General features: G+C 36.1%; 1 protein-coding gene across 1 annotated transcript in view; it reads right to left on the bottom strand.

The window, feature by feature from the left end:
- Positions 1-3,683: 3,683 nt before the first annotated feature.
- Positions 3,684-23,977, bottom strand: part of ARAP2 (ArfGAP with RhoGAP domain, ankyrin repeat and PH domain 2) — a 112,310-nt gene continuing 92,016 nt past the window's right edge. The window contains exons 27-32 of the mRNA XM_053976285.1: positions 21,326-21,465; positions 16,682-16,764; positions 15,270-15,305; positions 14,698-14,761; positions 10,046-10,174; positions 3,684-6,820 (exon numbers count right to left, since the gene is read on the bottom strand). Coding sequence (XP_053832260.1) covers positions 6,473-6,820; positions 10,046-10,174; positions 14,698-14,761; positions 15,270-15,305; positions 16,682-16,764; positions 21,326-21,465 — 800 coding nt within the window. The 3' untranslated portion in view covers positions 3,684-6,472. The remainder of the gene's footprint in view (positions 6,821-10,045; positions 10,175-14,697; positions 14,762-15,269; positions 15,306-16,681; positions 16,765-21,325; positions 21,466-23,977) is intronic.

Raw genomic sequence — 23,977 nt, 5'->3', positions numbered from 1 at the left:
ACATAAACTTGCATTTTTAATTAATTCAGTCATAGATGGAAAACTTTTGAATTTTTTCATAACCGACATTAAAAAATATCAATAATCATTACAAGATATGCATTTATCCCAGAAATACTATTCAGAGAGAACTAAATAAGTTAATGCTGCTGTGATATAGCTAGCATAAAAGAAAGCAAACCTTTATACAAGGTCATTTAAAAATAATTACCTCTAGTACCATTTTTGTATCAAGATTTATGTTTTGAAAAATAAACTTTCTAAATTAGACTTGGTTACTAATACTGAAACTCCAAAGAAATTTCAAGCTAGTGAGAACTTTTCTCTAAAATCTGGAAGGAAAAAAAACTGTGAAAACGCATTTACTATTTAATGAGCAAAACCAGAAACTATCTTAAACTAATGGTCAGATTTATTGCTATTTTAGAGATGCTTCATATTTGACTTTCTGTGTTCTAGTTCTTAGAACAGATCCTATGCAAACACTTTCAAACCTCATTTACCTGGCCAAGCTGCACTATATGAGATCAAGAAGTGACAGAAAGGGAACCAATCCTACTATCTCCAGCTTATGGACAAAATATACTCTTGTTCTACTCAATGATTTAACCAAGACTCCAAGACACATTCTCCTACATCAAAGTTCTGTAATCTCTCATGAAACCTGATTTCCTCTGGAAGGAAAGCCTGTAAGGATTCTCATGAGAAAAATGTTCCACCTGTAACAGCCTGGGAAAACCACAGAATTGTTATATGCAGTTTACAATACTTATAATCTAATGAGCTTTAATAGTCCGAACCGAACGTGCAGGATGAATGAGTAAACAGTGCAAAAAAGAGACAATCTGAAAGCAAATGTAAGGTTGGACACAATAAACTAAAGTCTAATGGCTACAATCTATTTGAAGAAATGACATTTCAATCAGGCTGTAATTTAAATAGACATATAAAGCCAACATAGTCAAATGCAAAGAAATTACCTGCTTTTAAATGAAACATATTGTAAATGTGGATGGGGAGAAAACAATGTAATAAAACTCATACATAAAGCAAACTTCAATCTATTAGTTCTGAACTGTCTGCAGTACTGGACAAATCAATGTTAATTAAATTCTGAAAGAAAACACTTTATGTAGCCAAAGGTATAGTTTGCAAGAAGCTGTATTATTACCAGGCACAAGCAATTATTATAGGATCATTAAGGAACTGAACTAAAATAATTTAAAAAGGCAAAGAGAGTACATTTTCTTTAGTTTGACTTCTGACTGGCTGAGGAATACAAATGTATGTAGAAGATCTTCAGAGGAATGAGCTACAGAACTTTGGAATACCTATTGCCCAATATCTAAATCTCTCTTGGTTACTTCAGCGAAATCCCTTTCTCTATGGTAGCACTGAGAACAGCTCCAACAGGACTTAAAAAAAGGTTAAGGCAACCTTAACATGATGGTCTGGACTGTAATGCACATACTATCTGCAAACAGAGGCAAAAAAAAAAAAAAATATTTAGAGATGTCATGGGATCTAACCAGAAATGGCTAGAGTATGAACCATACATTAGACCAGAGTGGGAGTCTGTATATAAGATACTTTAAAGATTAGGATATTCCAGACTCTAAGATGCAGAACAGAGTCTAGAGCAAAAAGAGGTAGGGCTCAAGTAAGGCCAGGTAGACTAAGCAAAATTCTGAACTGCAGTGAAAGTATAGGTAAGCAAGAAGATACAGTTGTCTATCTGGCATTAACATCCACATCCTCCTTCCTCATCAGTACAACAGATCATAATGAATTTCTAGTGAAAAATGAGTGGCAAAGCATAACAGGAATATTCTCAAAGAAATTTCAGCAAAGACAATAACTAAACCAATAAGCTACAGCAGTGGTAAGAGCTAAAATAGCAGAAATTTTTTCCCCTTAACTGAGCTGCAGATGGATCCCATTTCAGTGGAGCCACAATAAAGCAATGTAATCTCCAAACTGACTGTTTTCTGCCTTTCTAAATAGAACAGTAATCTCATTTTTTGACAGCACAGAGAATCTCTCCAGTGGTTCAGAATCAGGAATACTGTATTGGAGAATCCTGACTCTTCACAGGAAATCTTGCCACATCTTGCTGTTTTGCAAGTTAGTACATATTCTTGCAAACAATTCAACTTGGAATACACTCAATATGTCTATCAAGGTAGTCTGTTTCTATAGTTCAGCTTTCCCAATGTAACTTATTGAATCCAAAATTTTCTCTTAAGTAGCCCTAATCAAAATAGTTTTTAAAGCATTCTATGTTCCAAACAGGGACTCGAGTCAGTACTTCTTTTTTCTTTTTTTTCATTTTCCATTTGGACTCAAGCAGAACTGAAGCTGTTGTAGTTCAAATTCAAGCAAAGTCTGATAGCTGACTCTCCCACTGAAACAGACTGCACTTGAAAACAGGATATAAAAATCAGAGTGGTGATATAAGAGGGTAGGCCTATAACAAAGTGTCATAGCCAGTGAGAGATGCACCCCTTACTTCCTTACTCCTGCAGGTACCAGCCCTGTCCCCAGCAGAGCATGCAAATATTTTCTTAGACTTCTAATCTGGAATTTGAGCTGTGGAGATGGTGGAAACCTGGCAGCACTCATAGGAACACAAACTGTGCCAGCACTGTATCAGGGGAGAGAAAAATCATAGCAGTGAGATAAAATTCTTGTAACTTTTACTCTCAGATAAACCCTGTATCTCCAGAGCAGTCTAAAACTACCCCAATACATGACAGCAAAAGGCACCCCAGGGGTGCCTCTGGCAGATAGAGCTGTTAGGCATCCTAACAACTTGCCTTAGGCAGAACAGCCCAGAGCTCTTCCCAAGGAAGAAACAAAAATCAGTGATATGGCCAAGCCTTCCCCATTAACTGAAGAAATCTTTGGGGATATCCTTTCCCCATTGGACAGATTCTCGGACAACATTTGCAAAACCTTTTAATGCAAAAATTGCATCTCAACCCCAGTAACACAGTAAAGGCAAGGTCTGCATGAGCACACTCTGGAGATCCCAGCTGGTGAAACTGACCCCACACTAAGGTAGTCTCTGCTGAGGCACAAAACCTATTAGTCAAACTGCTCTTTTGAACTGGCATCCCAAAATAGTACCTCAGAAAGAGATCTGTTTTGAAGAAAAAAATCTAAAATAGCAGAAAATATCCAGCTTAAGTAAAGATAATGAAACATCTAGCTCATATTTCTTCTTGGGTTTTCACTTGCTTCCCTCACTAATCCTGGTAAATGTGAAAAAAAACCACAAACAGAACACAGGCATTATCTTAACAACAAAAACAATGGTTACATGTCAACTTTACACCTACCTGTCATGATTGTAGAAGTTTAACAAGGTAATGATGAACTTGAGATTTATAAGATTTATTAAGATATTAATCTTAGTCTTCTAACTATTATAGGCCCATACATAAAATAACAGTCTCTCATTTAACTTCATTTTGCAGATGAGAAAGTAAGCTCTTACCAGGTTATTCAATAGCTTTCATATGGGCAAACACAAATTTTTAACATTCTTACTGGATTTTTTTTTCTGGAAAAATCCATCACCTAGTTCTGAGAAACAGCATTTATTCTATTACAATTCTCTAAAAATTACACTTTACCAGTCCTCAATATGGCACAGGAGCAACAAAAACAGCAGCCATTAAGATATTGCAACAAACCACATTTATTCTGCAGGTCTTAGATCAGTCTGAAACGTGTAGTGCAACAATAATGTGTCAGATGTTTTGTTCAAAACTTTGATACCTATTTAAAATAATTAATTGCAAATTTAATTTCTACTTCTCCAAATAAATTTTTACTGTCACCATTCAGTGTGCCTCTATGAATGTGCACATAAATGTGTTTGTATATGTATACATACGACGCCAATTTAAACACATTTTATTAAAGATCTTCTTGATTTTTATGGCCTGATAGCAGCAGTTATACAGATATTTTACCTGTGACAGGGTTTTGAAATAGAACAAATGTTTCTGTAGTCCTTAGAACCAATAAAAATACACAAACCATTTTCTTCATGGATATATTCACTCCAATGCACAAAACCCTTCCACTGCTCCATTTATTCCATTAGTGTAGTGGCTTAAATGATGCATGAAGCATCTTTTCAGCAGTGAAGTGAATGTCATTCTTAAGGTCCCAATAAAAAGATAAACAACATAAGAACCATAACTCAATACTGAGAACTATCTGCAAATAAAAGTACAACTGTAAATAGTACATTCAAGTCCAGCCTGACAGAAAATAAAGCAGTTTCTCCTGCTGGCAGTAGTCCCCAATTCAAATCACCATTTAAGAATGTTTAGTAACATTAAGCACCAGCTTTAAACAATAAAATTTGAGTTCAGGTTGATATGCTTTCTTAAGACAGAGCCTCAATGATTAGAAGAGGCTCAATTACAAAGTGAAGGTAGCAAAACAGTCAATAGGACACCGAAAAAATTAAAATTTACAAACTTGTTTCAGTTTTAACAACTGTTCAAATAAGGTAGATGCAAAGCCTGAAAGACTAGACTTGCTTTGTCAGTGCTACATTCCAGAATAATAAATACTACTCTAAAATATTTGAGTTTGATCTCATTTTCTCTGTGCTTCCTAGCGGAGTTGCAAGACACATTATTTGAGTCACTTTTCTAATTTCTTCAATCAAACAAATTATTTTTCCAATTAAGCTGCCCAATGTAATCAAGAATAGAAGCAAATGATGTGAGAAATGTTAGGGCACCTGTGACTACCAAAAACAGAGGAGGGAGTAAGTGTGCATACTGCTTCTGTGCTTCCTCTCTCCTACTCTAAGAGATCTGGCCAATTCCAATCAAACACTAAAGGCATCAGTAAGTTCTTAAAAGGCTGGTGAAAATCTGTGGCAGTGTGACTAGTCAGACCGCAAAAGGGACAGCAGCAAAAACGAGCAGATGCTCTTATTAATGCCTCCCTTGAAGCAAAGGTGCCTTGTGAGCTCATTAGAGCTCTGGTCTGTTGGTCCTGCTGCTTAACCAGACAGCATCTACAACACCTGCAAACAAGCCTCAGCACAGCAGTGCCTTCTGCCCATCCAGGTGCTATGGAACAAAGTAAAATCAGCAGTCCCAAGGGATAAGTGAAGATAAAATCTACAAAACAACTAAAAATAATTTCATTCCTTGAATAGGTTTTGTTTTGAAAAGCAATGCTGAATTTTGAACTTAGGAACTCTGGGCCTAAAAATCAAAGTAGCTGTACTGTGCTACATCACTATCTTCAGGAACTGCTACCTACATACTCAGAAGGCAGCAAGCAAAACTGTTCTTTCAACCCTGGGACCAGCCCTCACACTCATAAGAGCAGTGATAAAGTTGTAGGACAAGCATTTGCTAGTCCCTGCAAACAGAATACTATCACCTTTGTCCTCATAGTAAAGAGAGGGGTAAATCTCTTCTCCCATTTAGAATTTGGCACTTCTTAACACTTGGTATGTTGGTACCATTCTGATTTGTTTGTGTGGGCATCATTTTTTCTGAAAGGAAATAATTTCTCATTTAAATACTAAATATTCATGGAAGGTCAGCAACTTTGTTAGCACCAAGCAAGCTCCATCCAAAGAGCAACAGAAAAGCCTGCCTTTGTCACCCTGAGCTGAGCAAGGCCTGTTTAGAATAGTACTTCAGCCTACAGAGATTGTGCTATTCTTCCAATTCATGTACCCATTAGATGTTGCTTTGAAGACTTTTTTTTGTCCTCCTCACTAGTTTCATTACTTATGATGTAATAATCAGATGTACACCCTAGAGACACAGTTTCAAGATACAAGAATTAATACATTGTCTCATGTACATTTCTCTCCCATTTGATGGCTCCTTGTCAGAGGACAATTCTATGGAAGCAAATATTAATTTTCTCCTTAAAAACAAAACCACAAATTAAAAACATCAAACCAGCAAAAACAACAAAAAATCAATTTCAAATCAGATGTTACTAATTTTATAGTGTTAGACAATTAAAAATATTGCAGGACAATAGCAAGAATTTCAGAGTATATCTTGTCTTTTAAAAATATCTCTCCAGTATTCACAAGGTGGGACAGAGTATAAACAGCAAAACTTTTTGACAGTCCTTAAAATCCTTGTATCAAACAAAATCTGAAACAAACAACAAAAAAATAGACAAAACTCTGGTGTCCTTGCACTGCACAGAAAACTTCCAAACTTCAGGAGTTTTACATAATCAGTTCTCCCAGTTCAGTCTTAAATTATAACATTGGGCATACACATACACAAAACCAATAGCTGCATATAAACAAATTATATCTCCTTATTTCCTCTGCACTGTACAAACTAGACACATCAAAACAGACTACTTTTGAACAGAAAATACACACACAAATATATATACACATATATAACACAAGAATATATATATATATATATAAGTATTACACTTCAGGCTCAGGAAATCAGCTGGAGGTTTCATGAAGTGCTCTGTTCTTCTGCAGCACAGTATTTAATTCCTGAATCACATCTGATGGCAATTTACTATCTAGTTCCAAATTAGTTTTGTTCATTTTGTTTTTATTTTTCTTCAGTGTCTTATGTACTTGGTGTAATTCAGTCATCCATGAGCCTGCATCATGCTCAGAAATCAAGTTTCGATGTGTTTTTGCAGGATTTCGCCCTTTCTCCTCCTTTCTTTCCAAACATTGTGCCACAATAGATGCTTTTTCTTTCAAGTTTTTTCTTTCTTCCAGAAGTTCATAATCATGACGTTCACCAAATCTTGATTTTCCACCTTGAAGTTCTATATTCTTACCAAACAAGCAAAGAGAAATAAGTTCATTCACACCATATTAAAAAATGTTTGGACTGCAATTTTTGCTCATTAGTTTCACATAAGTTTTAAAGAAAAAAAAATAATTTTACTCAACAGCTGAGACAGCAAAGTTAGTTTTAAATTACCACAATTGTCATATTATCATTTAGTAAGCATTTTCAGTGAGCAAATTCTCAGTGATACTTCCAAAATTTACAGAAATCATGCACCATGCCAATGAAGACATGAAGATTTATTTTCATATAATTACAATTTGATTTTTCATTCTACCACAGTAGACTAAATTTTAGCATTTTACAGCAGATCCATATACTCTTAAAGATCTAGAATTGTTTGGTGGAATTAATACAACTGTATATTGCAGTTTTGATAATATAATGACTGAACAACATGAATACATGAGAGATAATTTTAAACAATCACATAAACCTTTTCAGCAGCTGTTAAATACTAACTGATACGTTATAAATACTGGCTTCTTTTTCAATTTGCATATTGGTGGTCTGTTTTCAGGTTCTTAAGCTGTAGAAAATTAAAGGTAAACCAGATGCAGCATCTAAATTAGCATTATTGTATCCTAGTGTTGCAGCAGTAGGTAGAACATTCCTCTTGTGTAAAACCCTGGTAGTTCTAAAGGAAAATTAGGTCCTGGAATACTTTTTTCATGTGTGCCATCTTTCTTGACAACCAGAAGGCTGAGAAAGCTGGGGGAGACTTTGAGTCTTTTTGTATTTCCTGTGTGGAACTTGTTCAGTTCTACTGCATTTTTTATGTAGTTATGCATCCACAGCATATGAGCAACTTGTTCCTTGGAATCTTAATACCTCCTGTATGTTAAAACAAACATTAAAAACTACTCAAACATTAGGGAGGAGCTAGTTTAGATACACAGAATTATAGAATGGTTTGGGCCTTTCTTGTATGAGCTATTGTAATTCAGTATGCTATTTGATCGTGCTGGAAAGAAAAGATTTTTCCTCCTGCAGATACACAGCAATATATTTCTATTTCAATTAAAGAATTCTTTTTGAGAAACATGCATATTTCAAATGCACTATCCATGTGCAACAAGTGGAGTAGAAATAACCAAAATGTTTTGGTTCTATTTGTTATTAGGATTCTTAGTTATTGAGTCTTTCAAACCTTTGGTATTATACATTTATCTTGCTAACACACAATAAAACTGCTTCCAACAATGAGGGAACATCAGACATTCAATATAGACATTTTAGAAAAAAAATATTAATATTAAACTCAGTTTCTCGGTATTTTTGAGCTTAGAGTGGTTTGGGTTTTTTCCCCTCAGTCATCTTTCTCTCACAAAGATCTCTTATTTCTGTGTTCAGAAAACTTTCAGTCTCTTTTCCTGTCTGTATAAATTGATGAAACTTCGACTACAAGTTTACTCATTGATCTGTAAACAGACCTCCATTCTTCATAAACCACTATATTTCAGAAAATGCTTGTTCCTGGTATTACTTTCTAATGCTTTAAAACTGAGATATTCTTGCATGTTGGAAGAGTACTCAAATTCATGGAAAGACTGAAGGCATGGTCTCCCAATGCTACATTTTTTTTTAATTGACTCCACTGCCATATAATATTTCTTCTTAAAAAACTGTATCATATATACACTTTCTACCACTATTTTACTGTTCATTCCAGATTTAGCTTTCCATGTAAAAAAAGCATTAGTTTTTATTTTTCATTATGTGTTTTTGTGTTAACCTTCCAAAAGTATGCAAATGCCTTTTCCATAAAAATTCTCTAGATTTAGTCATGGCATAAATAATGAAGACTGGATTTCTGATTTTAAGTTTAAATGCAGACCTCTTCAAAATTGCAGTGTACAAAACATTAGAGTCCTCCCTAGTAAACTATAATCCTAGAATGTCTGAATTTGTAGCCATCTCAAAGAATGTACTAGAGGTTTCAACTGTACTTGCATAAAGAACACACCTAGGTAAGAAACACACCTAAGGGTTATGAAGTTTTTTGACTGACAAGAACTATGATTTACTTTCATCAAAGAAGTTTGAAAATACAAGCATCAGAAAGAACTTATTAAAAATTGCAAAAAAATACTTTTTGAGAGAAGGTTAAAAAGGACAAATTAAACAAAAGTTTGTAAACAAATTACAAAATACTTATATTCACATAGTTTTATACTCTTATAATTAGGCAGAGCAGAAATTCTTTCTGCAAGTGTAACACAAGATGGAGTTGTCTTTTATATAAAGCATTATGCCTGCCTTTTGCTTTTGCTTTACTATGGAAAAAGTCAACTTTACCACTCTGTACCCGAACCACTCTCTCTGTTAGTGGGGATAACACAACCCATATTAACTCCTTTCAAAATATTCTAAAATGTGCAAGAAATTATACTGCTGCAGTCAAAGGACCAAGCTGCTGTTTCAACACTTACTCACTGCTGCAGTTAGGTTAGTTACTACTACTGTTCCCAAGTAGAACAGTGCCTCCATTGCTTCATCTCAGCTGGAATTAAGACAAGTAAGTTCTCTCCACAGGCATCAGTATCTCTATGTGGATACCAGAAAGTAATCTCAAGCTAATATGATAAGGTTCAGATACATCACTAATGCACATAATGTAGTAACAAAGCTCAGTCTATTCAAAGAATTGTAACTAAAGCCTCTCATTCTTCTTTGGGACTAATAATAGTAAAACTTAAATGTATCAACATTAGTTCCATCTGAGCTTTTCCATTATATTCACAGACTAGATAACTAAAACCGTGCAGTTATTTTAGAGAGAAGAAAAAATATTGTAAGATATGCATGCAGGACAGTTTTCAAGGATCTTATTAAAAATAAAACCCATACTGTAATAATGTGCATAATATTTCCAGCTAAAAGTCTTATTTACTATTTACTCCTAATGAACAATCTCTACTCAAAAAAAAAAAAAAAAAAAAAACCAAAACAACAAAAACAAGCACAAATAAAAGTCCATTATGATTTACTGAACAGCCAGAGAGGTTATGCAACTTGAGACTACAATAGCTTTTTTACATTAAATTGTCCCAAATGTTCCTTTAATGACAAAATATTGGAAGGGGCATTGATAATAAGAGAATCTGCATTTTATATTTATCCAGCTCTAGGGAGTTCATTATTACTGGACTACTTATTACAGCATTGTGGTTAAAAGTTCTACATCAAGTTTACACCCCACTTACCTCTGTATTCCCTCTGATTTTACAAGTGTTCTCCTGATGAATGGGAATTAGTGGTAAGCCTCTGATCTTTGGACTTTTAGTTATGGACTGTTTTCTTGCTTTCCCAGCAGGTGGCCATATATCTGCATGCTGAAGAACAAAATTATTCCTTATTTTCCATATACAATTTCATAAATATACAAAATTCTTGGGTATGTAAAGCTCCCTTGGAAAAAGCTATATACTGCACAATACCATGCCGTCCTCTTGAAGGAGAAAGGGAAAAACACTATGATGCTTAAAATTATGTTAATATTTCATAAGTGCTGCACAATATTGAGTGAAAAGAATAAAAATGTCTCTACATAATTCTCATGCATCAAACACTCTTCCTTAATATTATTCTCATTATCCCCAAAAAATAGAAGATATCATCAAAAGTGACATACATATTGACTTGTTTTACAATTTCAAAATTCCACAGAAGCATGCTTTCAGGAGTCCCAACAAAAGTTTCTGAAATAAGATAAAACCACCTCAATGTGCAAGCATTTCAAAATGTGTTTCTTGTTGAGGTTCAAGATCAAAGTGCAGGGTCTTGGGCCACAACAACCCCATGCAGCGCTAGAGGCTGGGGCAGACTGGCTGGAATGTGGCCCAATGGAAAAGGACCTGGGACTGGTGGTCCACAGCTACTAAACGTGAGCCAGTGGCCAAGAAGGCCAGTGGCATCCTGGCCTGTGTCAGCAAGCGTGTGGCCAGCACGACCAGGGCAATGATTGTTCCCCCAGTACTCAGCACGGGGGAGGCCACACCTCAAACCCTGTGTCCAGTTCTGGGCCCCTCACTGCAAGAAAGACTTTGAGAAGCGTGTCCAGAGAAGGACAACAGAGCTGGGGAAGGGTGTGGAGCACAAGGCTCATGGGGAGCAGCTGAGGGAGCTGGGGGGTTCAGCCTGGAGAAAAGGAGGCTCAGGGGGAACTGACTGGTCTCTACAATTGCCTGAAAGGAGGCTGTAGCCAGGCGGGGATGGGCTTCTTCTCCCAGGCAGCCAGCGACAGGATGAGAGGAAATAGTCCTAAACTGCACCAGAGGAGGCTTAGGTTGGATATGAGGAAGAGTTTCTACCCAAAAAGGGTGACTAGACATTGGAATGTCTCCAGTCACCATGCCTGAAGACGTTTAAGAAAAGACTACGTATGTCACTCAGTGCCATGGTCTGGTTGACAAGGTGCTGTTAAGGTCAATAGCTTTGACTCAATGATCTTAAAGGTCCTTTCCAAACTAATTGATTCTGCGATTCTGTGAAAATTTGTATTAATAATTTAGATAAAATAATTGCTTAACCTATGATAACAACTTCGTGTTATCCAAAACACAATCTACAAATATGTAGATATGGTTTCAACAGTAGTCTTTGCTGTAGCTCGACTGAATTGATCAGTTTTAGGGAAAAATGTGAAGTTTCACTCTGAGTGAAAAACAAGACTGAGAAGAGAAGGGAAGTAAAAAACCATTAATTACTTACTGAGCATTTCAAATTTGAGCACATGAGCTCACAGTCCTCAGGTAATGCTAATAAAAACCAGAAAGACAGATTTGAGGACAAGGTATTTGAAGACTATTTTACTGAAAAATCATCAACATGAGAGTCTCTGAATCAAAGAGAATGTTCAAGGCCTACAGCTAAATCAGCACAACTTTGAAGGAAACTGGCAAGCCAAGACTGCAAATCCATGAACCAAGTCTCTTGAAGACTGTATTTAAAAAAACAGTTGTAGGGCTATGATGATACTTGCACATGGTCTGCAAGTAAAAAGAGCATTACCATTAAAACCCATCAGAATCAGTGATTATTGACTCATGATGGCTGACTAGAAATTGAAAGCCTTGGTTCCAAATTTAGAAAAAGTATTTTATAGACTCGTATCTTCATGGAGTAAAAAATTCTCACACATGGTGCAAACAGAGTGATGCAAATGTCTGTGATATAAGTTCTCTCCAGTGAAGAGTTCTCTCCATTAAGAACATTTTCTTCCAATGAAATGAGAAATTATTATCTGAAAGAGCAGCTCTTGCCAACCAAAATCAGTTTATTGTGGATCAAGATACAACAAACAAACACAACCCAGAAAGTGTTGGAGAAACTTTAATCACCTTCTGAAGAAAACTGTCTGCCTTAATTCCCAGCAAGCCTAAGGAAACCATCGCTGTCAGTAAGCAGCCTGATTTCCCTTTCGTGCCTGTAACATTTCTTAGAATAGAACTCTGAGAAAGTATATCAGAAATACTAGCAACGTATTAGGCCACATAAAAAATGTATTTATTCATAGTTTTGACCCTTCTGTTCAACTGCATCTCATGGTAGTATAATGTGCCTCCAGCTGATCAAAGGCAAGGAAACTGGAAGAAAACTATTGTGTCCATCTTCATACCAATTAATTACTTCCAACTGTATGCTATGCATGCTCGTAAGAGATTTTGTACAGAACTATTATAGAATTCAAGAATCATGCTTTTCAGGATGGTTTTGCATAGAACTGAAAGAAACCTTGGTTCTACTTCAAACACTTAGTATGTACCAGCTTGAAATGGAAGATTAATAACCTCTGCGTTAACTTGATTGCCTGTATCAAAGTACTCTTGTCACTAGATTACAGCAGTACCTACACTGCTATTTGTATACTCTGCACTATTTATACCATCGGAATAAACATTATCAGACAACAGGGAAAAAATAGTAATAGTACTACTATCTTACTGATATTAATTACTAATAAAACTTTAGTCTGCTCAAGCACTGAGGAGCACAGTAATATTGGTTTATGTCCCTCTTAATTGCACAAGATCACTAAATGTCACTGTATTAAGACTTCAAAACCAATTTTACAGTATTTTTCAATTTCCAGTCTAAGTCATTCACTCACAAAGATGTGCTGCCTGCAGTCTCTCTAACATGTGTGTTCAAATACAGTGACAACATATACAGTAAAACACCAAGCTGACTTCCCTAAAAATAGTCTCAACTTGAAAATTCTAACTAGAAATAATCTCAGTTGACATTTACAGTTTTCTGGTTTAGAAATGGGATAATGTGGTAACAATTGGCTGCTGTGTATGGTACAAGACTTTTTAGATATCTTACAGCAAGCTTTACCAATATGAGGCATTGCATTCTTAAGGAGATTTTCTCTGTAATGAAGGAGTAGATTGCAGTAAAAGCAATACACTAAATCTGCATCATTAGCACATCATTTCTCATGTAGTCTATCGACTAACAGCTTTACTCATGTCCAGAACACTGGTAAAAAAAAAATCAACTATTTCCACAAAAAATCAAGCCAAACCAAAAAACCCTTTCAATGTATTACTGCTAATTCATTGCACTGTTCATTCATTGGAATAAAGTCTTAAAAATAATAGTATGAATTCATAGGAATTTTTTTAATGTACATGAAATAATTTTTTTTTCTGTTAGGAAAAATTATCCTGGACATTTATCTCTATTGTCAAAGGAGCATTCTACATCTGCCTGAGCAGAATCCTAAGACTGTCCTTCATTGTGATTTTATGTCAAAAGGACTTCAACAGTTACCAAGCTTGCATGAGTTACTTCTAAGTTTCCTATATCAATAACCTCTGAGCCTATTTGCTGTGACACTGCTCATGTTATGCCCATGAGATGTATGCCAGCTGTTTCCATAGAAACAACAACTGTCATTTCAGCTAAGGGAGCTGAATAAGACAAGAATTTGGAAGTCTTACTTTCAAGGCAAGCATTATACTCCTAGCACGACTATCTATGAAAGTCAGATTCTGTTTTAGAAAGTCGTTAAGCCTGTATTTCAACAGTCTTGTGCTCAGCCTACTTTATGCAACACAAAGCTCCCAGGTAATCATAAATCTAGCAATGTTTATTCACAGTGATATCCTGCAAAGCTCCTTGAATATCACGGGAAAAAGAAAAATCTTGACACAGATACAAAATCCTGTTAAAACCTTAAACTATGTTCCAGTCTCCTGTCAGGCAAAATTTTTCCCAACTCGCTTACTTCCACTTCTCCAATGCAAACATTAAGCTCCATTTTCAAGGATGTGTTGTATGCCACTCAAACATATACCCTCCTTACAAACTCACAGCAAGCAGAAGAGTACTTAATTTAGGATAATTTAGGATTACCCAATACAATGAATTGTCAGTGTTAACTAAACAAACCTGGATACCAGAGAAATAAAGCCATATTGGCACAGCTCTTCAACTGGTCTAGTTCACACCACTATGCTTTTAAACATTACACCCTTCTTTCATGACTGCTTTAGCAGCATCCAAACTAGTGAGCAGAGAAATAGTACTCGGCTTTGCACACAGACACACCCTTTAGGTCAATGGCCAAAATTTAACCCACAAGAGCTTTCTGCAAAGGAAATAATTGTTCTTTACCAAGCTTCTCTACAATATAGCAGGGTGGGATGGGGAGATGATGCCACAATCTAATGTTTGTACTCACTCTCAGAGCACTCATAGTCTTCATGGACTAAGACCCACCTTTTGGCATTTTTATTGCATGAAGTATTCCAGAAACTTTGGCGCTTAACCTTATATATAACACATACATATTTAATGGGATTTTCATAACAGCAGAATAAATTACATTTTCTGATCAGATTAGTACCTGTGCCATAAAAATGCTGATCATCCATTCCATCTGCACATCTTGTCCATCACAACATATATACCTAGAAAACATAATTAACATAATTAATATGAAAAACAATGGAGACTCCTGTTACAGTTAAACATATTAAAGAATAGGCTTCTAAACTACATCAGATAGTGCTTAAATTCATTCATGCTATCTATACATATTATCAACATCCAGAAAAAATAGGCATATATAAATATTTCAAATTATCACTTTACCTACTTTGAAGACAATGCCTGTGCTTCATTTTAAGCATGTGCACAGGATTAAAATTTTAAGCATGTGCACAGGATTAAAATCTATCATTCTAACTTTATGACTATCATTTGCTCTCTGGTCACAGAAGGAAGCCAGACACCTAAACCCAAAAGATGAACCAAACATACCAACTAAGAAAATTTCTTTACTTAAAAAAACAAAAATAAAATTCAACATGAAAGCAAAACAATGCCCATTAGTTTTCAAACACTCTTATTTTGCAATTGGGTATTTTAACAAATATTAGTGAAGTTAAACCAAGTGTGCGTTTCATGTTTACCTACCACTGGTGTTTTTCAGAAAATACTGCAATTCCCCAGCTGAAAGAAAGATTTTCAAAAATTAGTTCCATAAACAGGGACATATTCCTCAAACTGCAGAGATTAATTACCTTTATATAGTCCTCTTAATTTGAAAAAAAAATTAACTTGCGAAGTCTAAATGTGTACTGCAAATCCAGAATAAAGTTGTGGGTTTGAGGATGGATTTTGCTCATTTTCTTAGAATTGATTCACAGTTAATGAACTTTCTGTTCTAGACAAAGGGTTACAGCAAACACTGCAGATGACAGCTGACTACTTTCCTCATTTTTGCTGTGGCTCTGCTTTCTAAAAGGTGCTGGAAATAAAACTGCCTTGTAAAGAGTCCACTGACAGTGTGGAAGTCACAGAGAGAAAAGAGCTATGACTGTACTATAAACAAAAGGAATCACATGATTTTATAGGGATTTAATAATTACTAGGGAAATGAAAAGGGAGTGGGTGCACAATGAAGCCTCTGAGGTGAAACAAACAGATACTTCTGGAGATCCAGAAGAGACTTGGTAAGCTCTTCTTTTGAAAGTAGACTAAAAATAAACCTCAAGGTAAAAACAAACCTGCAAAGACACATTTACATAATGTTTTTACTCCTGTTTTGGACTAATCTCCTACTCATTCTGCACTTGAATTGAAAAAAAAAACCCACGCAAAAAAGCCAACATTTTCTTTAACATTGCAAAGCTTTGAAATTCAGAGACCTTTCTGGGGTGTTTTGATTTGCCAACTGTAAAGGAAAAGTTCAAGCAGATCTGTTTAAAGGCTACAGCCAACCTAGACTCCCTGTGGGATAAGATCCTATGTGCATTGTCTCAGTATCTCAAAGCTTTGACCGAACAAGAACTGGAAACATCTGAGAAAAACAGGTGTCATTTTTCACTGCTCTTTTCCTGAGAGATAGTCACTGATGTTTGTAAAGGGCACTGTAGTCTTCAGCTAGCAGAAACATCAAAATAACAAAGATCCTGAAAAAGGAAAATCCTCTGCTGAACAACAGGAACTGCCAGTAAGGGCCATGACTAACTGGTTTTCTCTTCTCTCTTTTTACTTGGTGCAAGGAAAGTATGTCCACCAATGACATGCAGGACATATACCACAAAACAAAGTGAGCCAGGAGCGACCATATCCACAAGAGATAACAAATGCACTTTAGATTACGAAGAGCCAATCAATAAAGTAATTTACTAGCACAGATTAGTTAACATGGAACATGAAAACAAATATAGGAACAGAACAAATAATATTACAGGGGATAATTTAATTCAGCATACTGCTATAGTCTTCTTGACTTTTCCTTGTTCCACAATGTTCTATGCTACCCTTTATTGATGATACTACAATACTTTTTACACAGTGTTTATTTTCTTTTCTGTTCTTACTTTGTTGGTGGCTTCATTTTCTTTTTCACTCCAAGATAAAGCTTCAGAGAATTGACAGGCAACACTTTTTCAGGTTTGCTAGCCTGCAAATAAAGTAAGATTCTAATTATTGTATCAGGAATGTGCCAAAGAGAAAATGCCACATGACTGATTTCACAGTTCAGTTTCTTTCATGGAGTGAACTTCTCTTTTCTAGCAGATCATTAGAATATTTTGTCTCTTTCTTTGCCATTAACAAAGTGTACCAGTCACTATTACCGGAAGCAGACTGATTAAGAACTTAAGGGTCACATGAAATCACAAAACTATAACACAATTAGAATAATGAAGATGTGGTGCTGTCTATGAACACCAACTCTTCAAGAGACAGGAAGATGGGAAATGGGATTGCCCTCGGTTAAATAACCTCTTCTATGGAATGGTGAGAATTTTCTTCAGATCAGAGAATGGTTTGGGACTTTGGGGTTTGTAAGGGACTTGAAAAACTATCGAGTTCCAACCCTCCTCCCATGAACAGAAACATATTTTACTAGATCAGGCTGCTTAGAGCCCCATCTAAACTGACCTTGAACACCTCCAGTGATAGGGCATCCCCAGCTTTTCTGGGTAACCTGTTCCAGTGCCTCACCACGCTCACAGTAAAAATTTTTCCTAATACCCAATCTAAACATACTCTCAGTTTGAAGGCATTTCGTGTTGTTCTGCAGCATTACACTCCTCTAAAACATCCCTTTCCATCTTTCTTCTAGGCTCCTTTCAGGTACTAGAAGGCCACAAGTAGGTCTCTTTTCCAGGCTGAACAAACACAGTTCTCTCAGCCTTCCTTCATAGACAAGGTGCTCCACCCCTCTAATCGACCAGGTAGACTTCCTTGGACTTGCTCCAACAGGTCTGTGTCCTTCCTGTGCTGAGACCCCAGAGGTGGCTGCAGCCCTGCAGGTGGGCTCTCAGCAGAGCAGAGCAGAGGGACAGAATCCCCTCCCTCCCCTGCTGCCCACGGGGCTCTGGATGCAGCCCAGGACACGTTTGGCTCTCTGGGCTGTGAGTGCCCATGGCTGGGTCATGTCCAGCCTCTCACCCACTGCACCACCAAATCCTCCTTGGCAGGGCTGCTCTGGATCTGTTCATCCCCCAGACTGTGTTGGTATCATGAGCTGACCCAAACAAGGTGCAACACCTTGCATTTGATCATGTTAAACCTGCTCAGATTCCATGGACTTACTTTTCATTCTTGCCCAGGCCCTTCTGGATGGCATCCTATCCCCCAGGTGTATCAACCACACCCCCAGCTTGGTGTGTCTGCAAATTTGCTGAAGATGCACTCAATCTCCCTTTCTGTGTCACTAAGGAATATATTAAGTAGCACTAATCCCAGTAAGGACCTCTGAAGAACACCACATATCACTGATGTCCATCAGGACACTGAGCCATTGACCACTACCCTCTGGATGTGACCATCCAACCACTTTCTTATCCAACTAACAGTCCACTAACAGTCAATTCCATCCCTCTCCAATTTAGAGAAAAGAATATGTGAGGGACCGTGTCAAAGGCTTTACAGAATTTCAGATAAATGGCACCTGCAACTCTTCCTTTGTCCACTGATATAGTCAATTCATCATAGAAGGCCACTAAGTTGGTCAGGCAGGACTTGCCCTTGGTGAAGCTGTGCTGACTGACTCAAACCCACAATCCCTGTTTTAGACAGTGCTTCATCCATTAGGCCACTGGGGCCGCTAAATCAGGACGAAAGAAAAGCAAATTATGTCTTCAAACAACCCACAGAAGAGTCTGGATAACATATTCTGACTTTTATGGGACAGGGGATGGGGAGAGCAGGGCTTTGTTCTTCCTTGTATCTGCAGAAAGGGCAGCCCAGTGAGACAGAAGGAATCCACCTGGTTTCTGGAAAACATCAGTATTGGGACTTTCAGAGGAACCTATACAGGACAACAAAATGGCACAACAGGAATCTCATTAAATTTAACAATGATATATACAAACTCCTGCACTGGTGAAGGGAAAAACCTCTTTAATGACAGAGAGTGGGAGGCAGTTCTGCTGACAGAGACCAGAGCATGCTGGTAGGTGCCAAGCTGGGCAGAAGCCAGCAGAGTATCCTAACAGCAAAGGTGGTATCATTTTCCTGAGCTAGCAGAAGCACTGCGAGTAGGTGGAGGAGAATGATTCTCCTCCTTTCCTTATTACTTGTGTGACTGCATCTTTTGGGCCCTAGAGACAAAAAAAAGAGAATCAGTCATCTGGAGAGGGTTCAGCAGGGGCCCACCAAGCTATCTGGGGGCTGGAGCACTTGCCCTGGAGGAGAGGCTGACCTAACAGCAGCTCCCACCGCCTACAGGGAAGTTACAAAGCAGACCAAATGAGGCTTTTTATATTGTGAGAAGACTACATCTAAGGACAGTCAAACCTTCCCCCATGAGCTCAGTCAGGTACTGCAACAGGCTGCCCAGAAAGGTTGTGCTATTCTGTCCTCAGGGCTTTCGAAGACTTTAACTGATCAAAGCCACACACATGTCCTGACTTCAGCTGCTATCCCTGCTGTGCACAGGAAGCTGGACAAGGATTTCCTGAGGTTCCTTGCTTGCGCCTTCTTGAACAAACTACCTTTAGTCAATCTACTGAAGACATAGACCCACAGGTATGAGAACTGAATGTTACTGGAAGATGAAATGCTGAAAGGAAACAATAGATGCACAATATTACAGAGAAAAACTAATATTTAACACAACACAAAAGCATTCCTTTCGTCAAGTGTTTTAGCTTTTTTAGGTCAAGTGTTTTAGCTTTTAATTTAGAAAAAACTGCACCAAACAACTTAACAAATCTTATAATCCCAGGACACAAAGCTACTCCTGAGTGTTTACTGTCCCTGGATTTTCAATTTCCCATTCTGCAGCTTTCAATTTCTAACACTCCAGTGTGGGAAAAAAAGAGACACTTACGAGAACTTAAGAAAACAACAAAACATACAACAGTTTTATAGTTGGCATTCTTGTGTAACTTCCTGCTCAAAAGAAGGGTACTGCTGGGATGAAAAAATACCCCTGCAGAACATACTATTAAGTTAAACAACTGCATACTTCTTACAATAATGCACCCTAAGGGAGCCATTTCTTTGTCTGTGAATTTATCTCCTAGCAACAGAACATTAAAGGGGTAAATTATTTCAGTCAATTAGTACAATATAGTAATTTAGCATACAGTATTCAAGGAAGCTTTCAATGTTTTTGATAATTGCTCTTGAACAAGAGAAACACTGAACAGAATGTATCTCCACCTGCATATACAAAGTTAATTTGCTATTAATGAGAATTATAAATTAATTAGTACATGTGGCCTTATTAACTACAATTTTCCATCTGCAATGTCAAGCTTTCTTACTATTCATTTCTAAATATGACTAAAACCAAGATTATTCATGGTAGATTAATATCTCTCAAAAAAGTAAAACAAAGTCATATACTATTTGATCAGAATGTTATTGCCATTTGCATTAAAAAAAAATAAAGTCATTTACAAGAAAGTGCTCAAAGCACCTCCTGAGTTGGGGAATTCAATTTTTTATAAATTAGAATGGCTTAAAAAAGGAGATTATAAAGTGGTAAAACAATCCTGTCATAAATTCTTTCCAAGATACTAATTAAGGTTTTGTGGGCACATTAATTTATTCTCACATATGTGCCAATTTGAGTTTTAGCACTAAATTATAAGACACTATTTATGACATTCTGGAGTCATTCTAATTAAGATTGTATCCACAGCTTCACAAGAAGACAGACTGCATTAGCTTACGTAAGCAAGGGCTATGTCTTAAAAAAAGTACTTTAGGATGGTCAGCAATATACATCTGAATTTTTTGGATGGGAAAAAAACTAGCAGTCAGCAAAAATAAAAGCACTTGAAACTTTGATTTTTTTTAAACCAGAAATTATTGGAACTAAAACATAGTTCTTTATTAATATTATTTGGCTTTATACTTAAATACAAGCTGCATGCACTCAAACCCACTGTTTTAAGAAAACTCCCATGAAATAATTAAAACTAAACCCTTCCTGCTATTAATCATGACTAAATTCACTTCTACGGAATTCTGAGGTATACGTAACCTAATTATCCATACTAGTTTTTAGAGGACTGAGAATTCATCTGAAAAATGTTATTGGGAAGCAGGGAAATATTTTCCTAGTGTATTGAGAGTTATTGTTTCCTATAATCTCTTCTATCATGAGAAGTGTATGTATAAGAACCCTGTTGTTTGAATTTTTAAGGGCTTTTTGTGAAATACCAAGAAAAAAATGGCACGCACTCGTTTAATTTCCACATTACTTCTGCTGCAGCTTTCTACAGCAGGTTTTCAAATAATTTAATCAGCACAAAACACCCAAACATTCTTCTATTTTTAATTTTTAAAGCTTATAATGCATAACTACAATAGCTAAATGACAAACACACACAAACTCCTTCTACTCACACCTGTGAAACAGCAAGACAAAAATCTTATATGTCAACGCCAGATTCTAGAAGTTGCCATTTAATATGAGAAATGTTGATCTGTTTGTTGATCTTTTTCAAACAGAAAAGAAAGCTTAATGCAAACTTGGTTGGAGAGTTTGTCTGCTGTACCTTCATATCTTTATACAGAAGCAAGTTTCCTTCCCGTAACACAAAATAACGGTCCTGAAATTTGTTTCCAGACAGTAGTTTTGATGGCTCTTCCTTGTACTTCAGATTGCCTGCTTTCACGCTACCTTTCTCATTTTTCTCTACCAAGAAAAAAAAAGCATTTTGTTAGAAGATTTTACAGAAGTGGAAGCTCCTAGTTTTTAAGTATTACTGCAAAGCAAAAAACTAAAATTACATTGGCAAAATTGATTTGGCATTATGCTATATATATAAAAATTATGATATTAATTATATTACATAAATACACACACACATATACACTATATATTACATTTCAATACATATTGCATATTAATGTATTCTATATTCGTAAGGAAGGCATTCTTTAATATACACACCATTATTATTTTCATTACTGGTGGGAAAAAAGTCTTCTGTTTCACTTATATGATAACATGCGAAGAATCTACCAACAAACTAGTTCAAAGAATGTTTTCAGCATATAATGTGCAGTTAAAACTAAGAGTATGACATGGATACTTTTAATCTCTGTGCTTGAGAGGCAAAACATTTCAATAAAGATCAGATTTTGTCATGAGTTTGTCTGGATTTTTTTGTTTGTGTTAAAATACACACAAACTCACATATATTTGGTAAAATTAATAAAAAACTCAAACAAAATACCACCTCCCACACAAAGCCAAACAGTAACTTTGCAGTCAGCTTTATATATAAAGCATTTAACTTTGCCCTGAGGAAGATTTTATTTAAAAGAAAAATACCAGAGCTATCAAAGGCTTTCAGTATTAAACATCAGATTTTTCAGTGCATTCTCAGCAATTTAAAATCCTAAATAAAACAATGCAAAGAAGTATTACTAGTACATATAAACTACTGCACCATCACTTCTAGGTATTTTCAGGTTTCCTATTCTGCTCAATATCTGTATACTTCTTCACTACTTTGTCAGCTTTTCCCAGTAAGTACCCATCCCCAGCAAAAACTTCTGGACAATAATTACAGTCATTGCCATGCTGCTATGACTCATGCATATAAACTGAAACTCAAACTAAAATGGCACTTTAATAGTTAAAATGAGGAAAAACAAAGGAAAAGACAATAATTCCTACTGTCTTTATGACAGAACACAGAATTCAGCAGAATTCTGAAGTATTCTTCTCTCCCTGAAGTAAACAGTGCTGGAAGCAGACTGCAGACATGAGAAGAGAGCAGGCAGGCACATGTAGCCTCCTCCTCTATTCCACTTAATACCATTTCACCTTGAAGAGGGAGCCAGATTAACAGGGTTAATAATTCCTTTACCCCCAAACACTACATGCCCACTACTTATGCCATATGTTGGCTTTCACCACCTATTACTTTTAGTTAAGTGTAGGCACCTCCTGTAAGTCATTCATTTATTTAGGAAATACTGAACCAACTTGTTTAGGAGTCACAGTGTGATACCACTAGCTTTTGCACTATATTACTTTCAAGATAAGAAATAGAACTGTGATGTAAAAGGGGTGTAATGTGTATTGAAAAACTCATCCTTACCCAATTACTCAATTGGCTTTTTTCATTAAAATTCCACTTAGACTTTGAACATCTGATATCAGAACTATTATTAAGAAGCAGTACAGGATAAAATATCAAAAAATAAGAATCTAAATCCAGAACCAATACATTTCAACAATTAAAATCAGAAATTACTTAGAAGTCCTCAGTTATAAGTGCAAATATACATGCACATTTAAAAAAAACTGATGTATTGTCTCTTTGCCAATAGGAATATTTATTTCATATTCAGAATAGAATATGAATCTTTATCCACACAATCATAAACACTTTTTTATCTTTTTCTTTTTTTTTTTTTTTTAACTATAGAAAATGTAGCAGAGTACTTAATGAGAGTAGCAGGATACATCCACATCTGCACCAAGCTGGAAGATTTTACATTTCTGCACACAGCTCGCAACATAACAAAAACTCATTCTAAACTTCACAGCACTCCTATGGCAGCAAATCTGTCAAACACTTGATACTTACAAAGATATTAGAATAGCCTGAAGGAGGAAAATATTATTCTCTAAACTGATGATATTCCATATACTTTAGAAGTCAGCATTTCATTAAATAACCCTAAGACAATAGGGATGTGTCCTAATCAGAATGTGTTTTTCAGACAAGAAATTTACAAAATATGCTAAACTTATTAGAACTTTGCAGCTAGGAAGTAGGTACACTTAATCCATGAAGGATCGATCCCACCTATGGTTTAAAAGCTTGCATTTCAAAGAATATCTCTGAATAATATCTCCTGTTCTCAGAAATCAATACTTACTACTCAAATTATACAACACTGTACTGGAAAAATTTCAAGGACCTATATACACAGAATTTATAGTAAATTTAACAAATAAATAATATCTGGTTTTCTAACAAATAAAACTTTAATATGAGAAGTTTTTTTGGCAAGGAGAAGAAAATAGGTCTTGAAATAGAATTAAGCTGTCCTGAGTATCTCTTATACCAAAATACAGTGCACACCTTGCCCTACTGAGCAGTACTTGAAAGAGTGCTCCTACATCAAGCATGAAAAGCTATGGAATAAATCGTCAGGAACTACCAACTAAAAACTGTAATAAAGCA

This window comes from Vidua macroura, chromosome 4 (genome assembly GCF_024509145.1).
Source record: "Vidua macroura isolate BioBank_ID:100142 chromosome 4, ASM2450914v1, whole genome shotgun sequence".
Lineage (NCBI taxonomy): Eukaryota > Metazoa > Chordata > Aves > Passeriformes > Viduidae > Vidua > Vidua macroura.
This window is presented reverse-complemented; position numbering and strand designations above follow the sequence as displayed.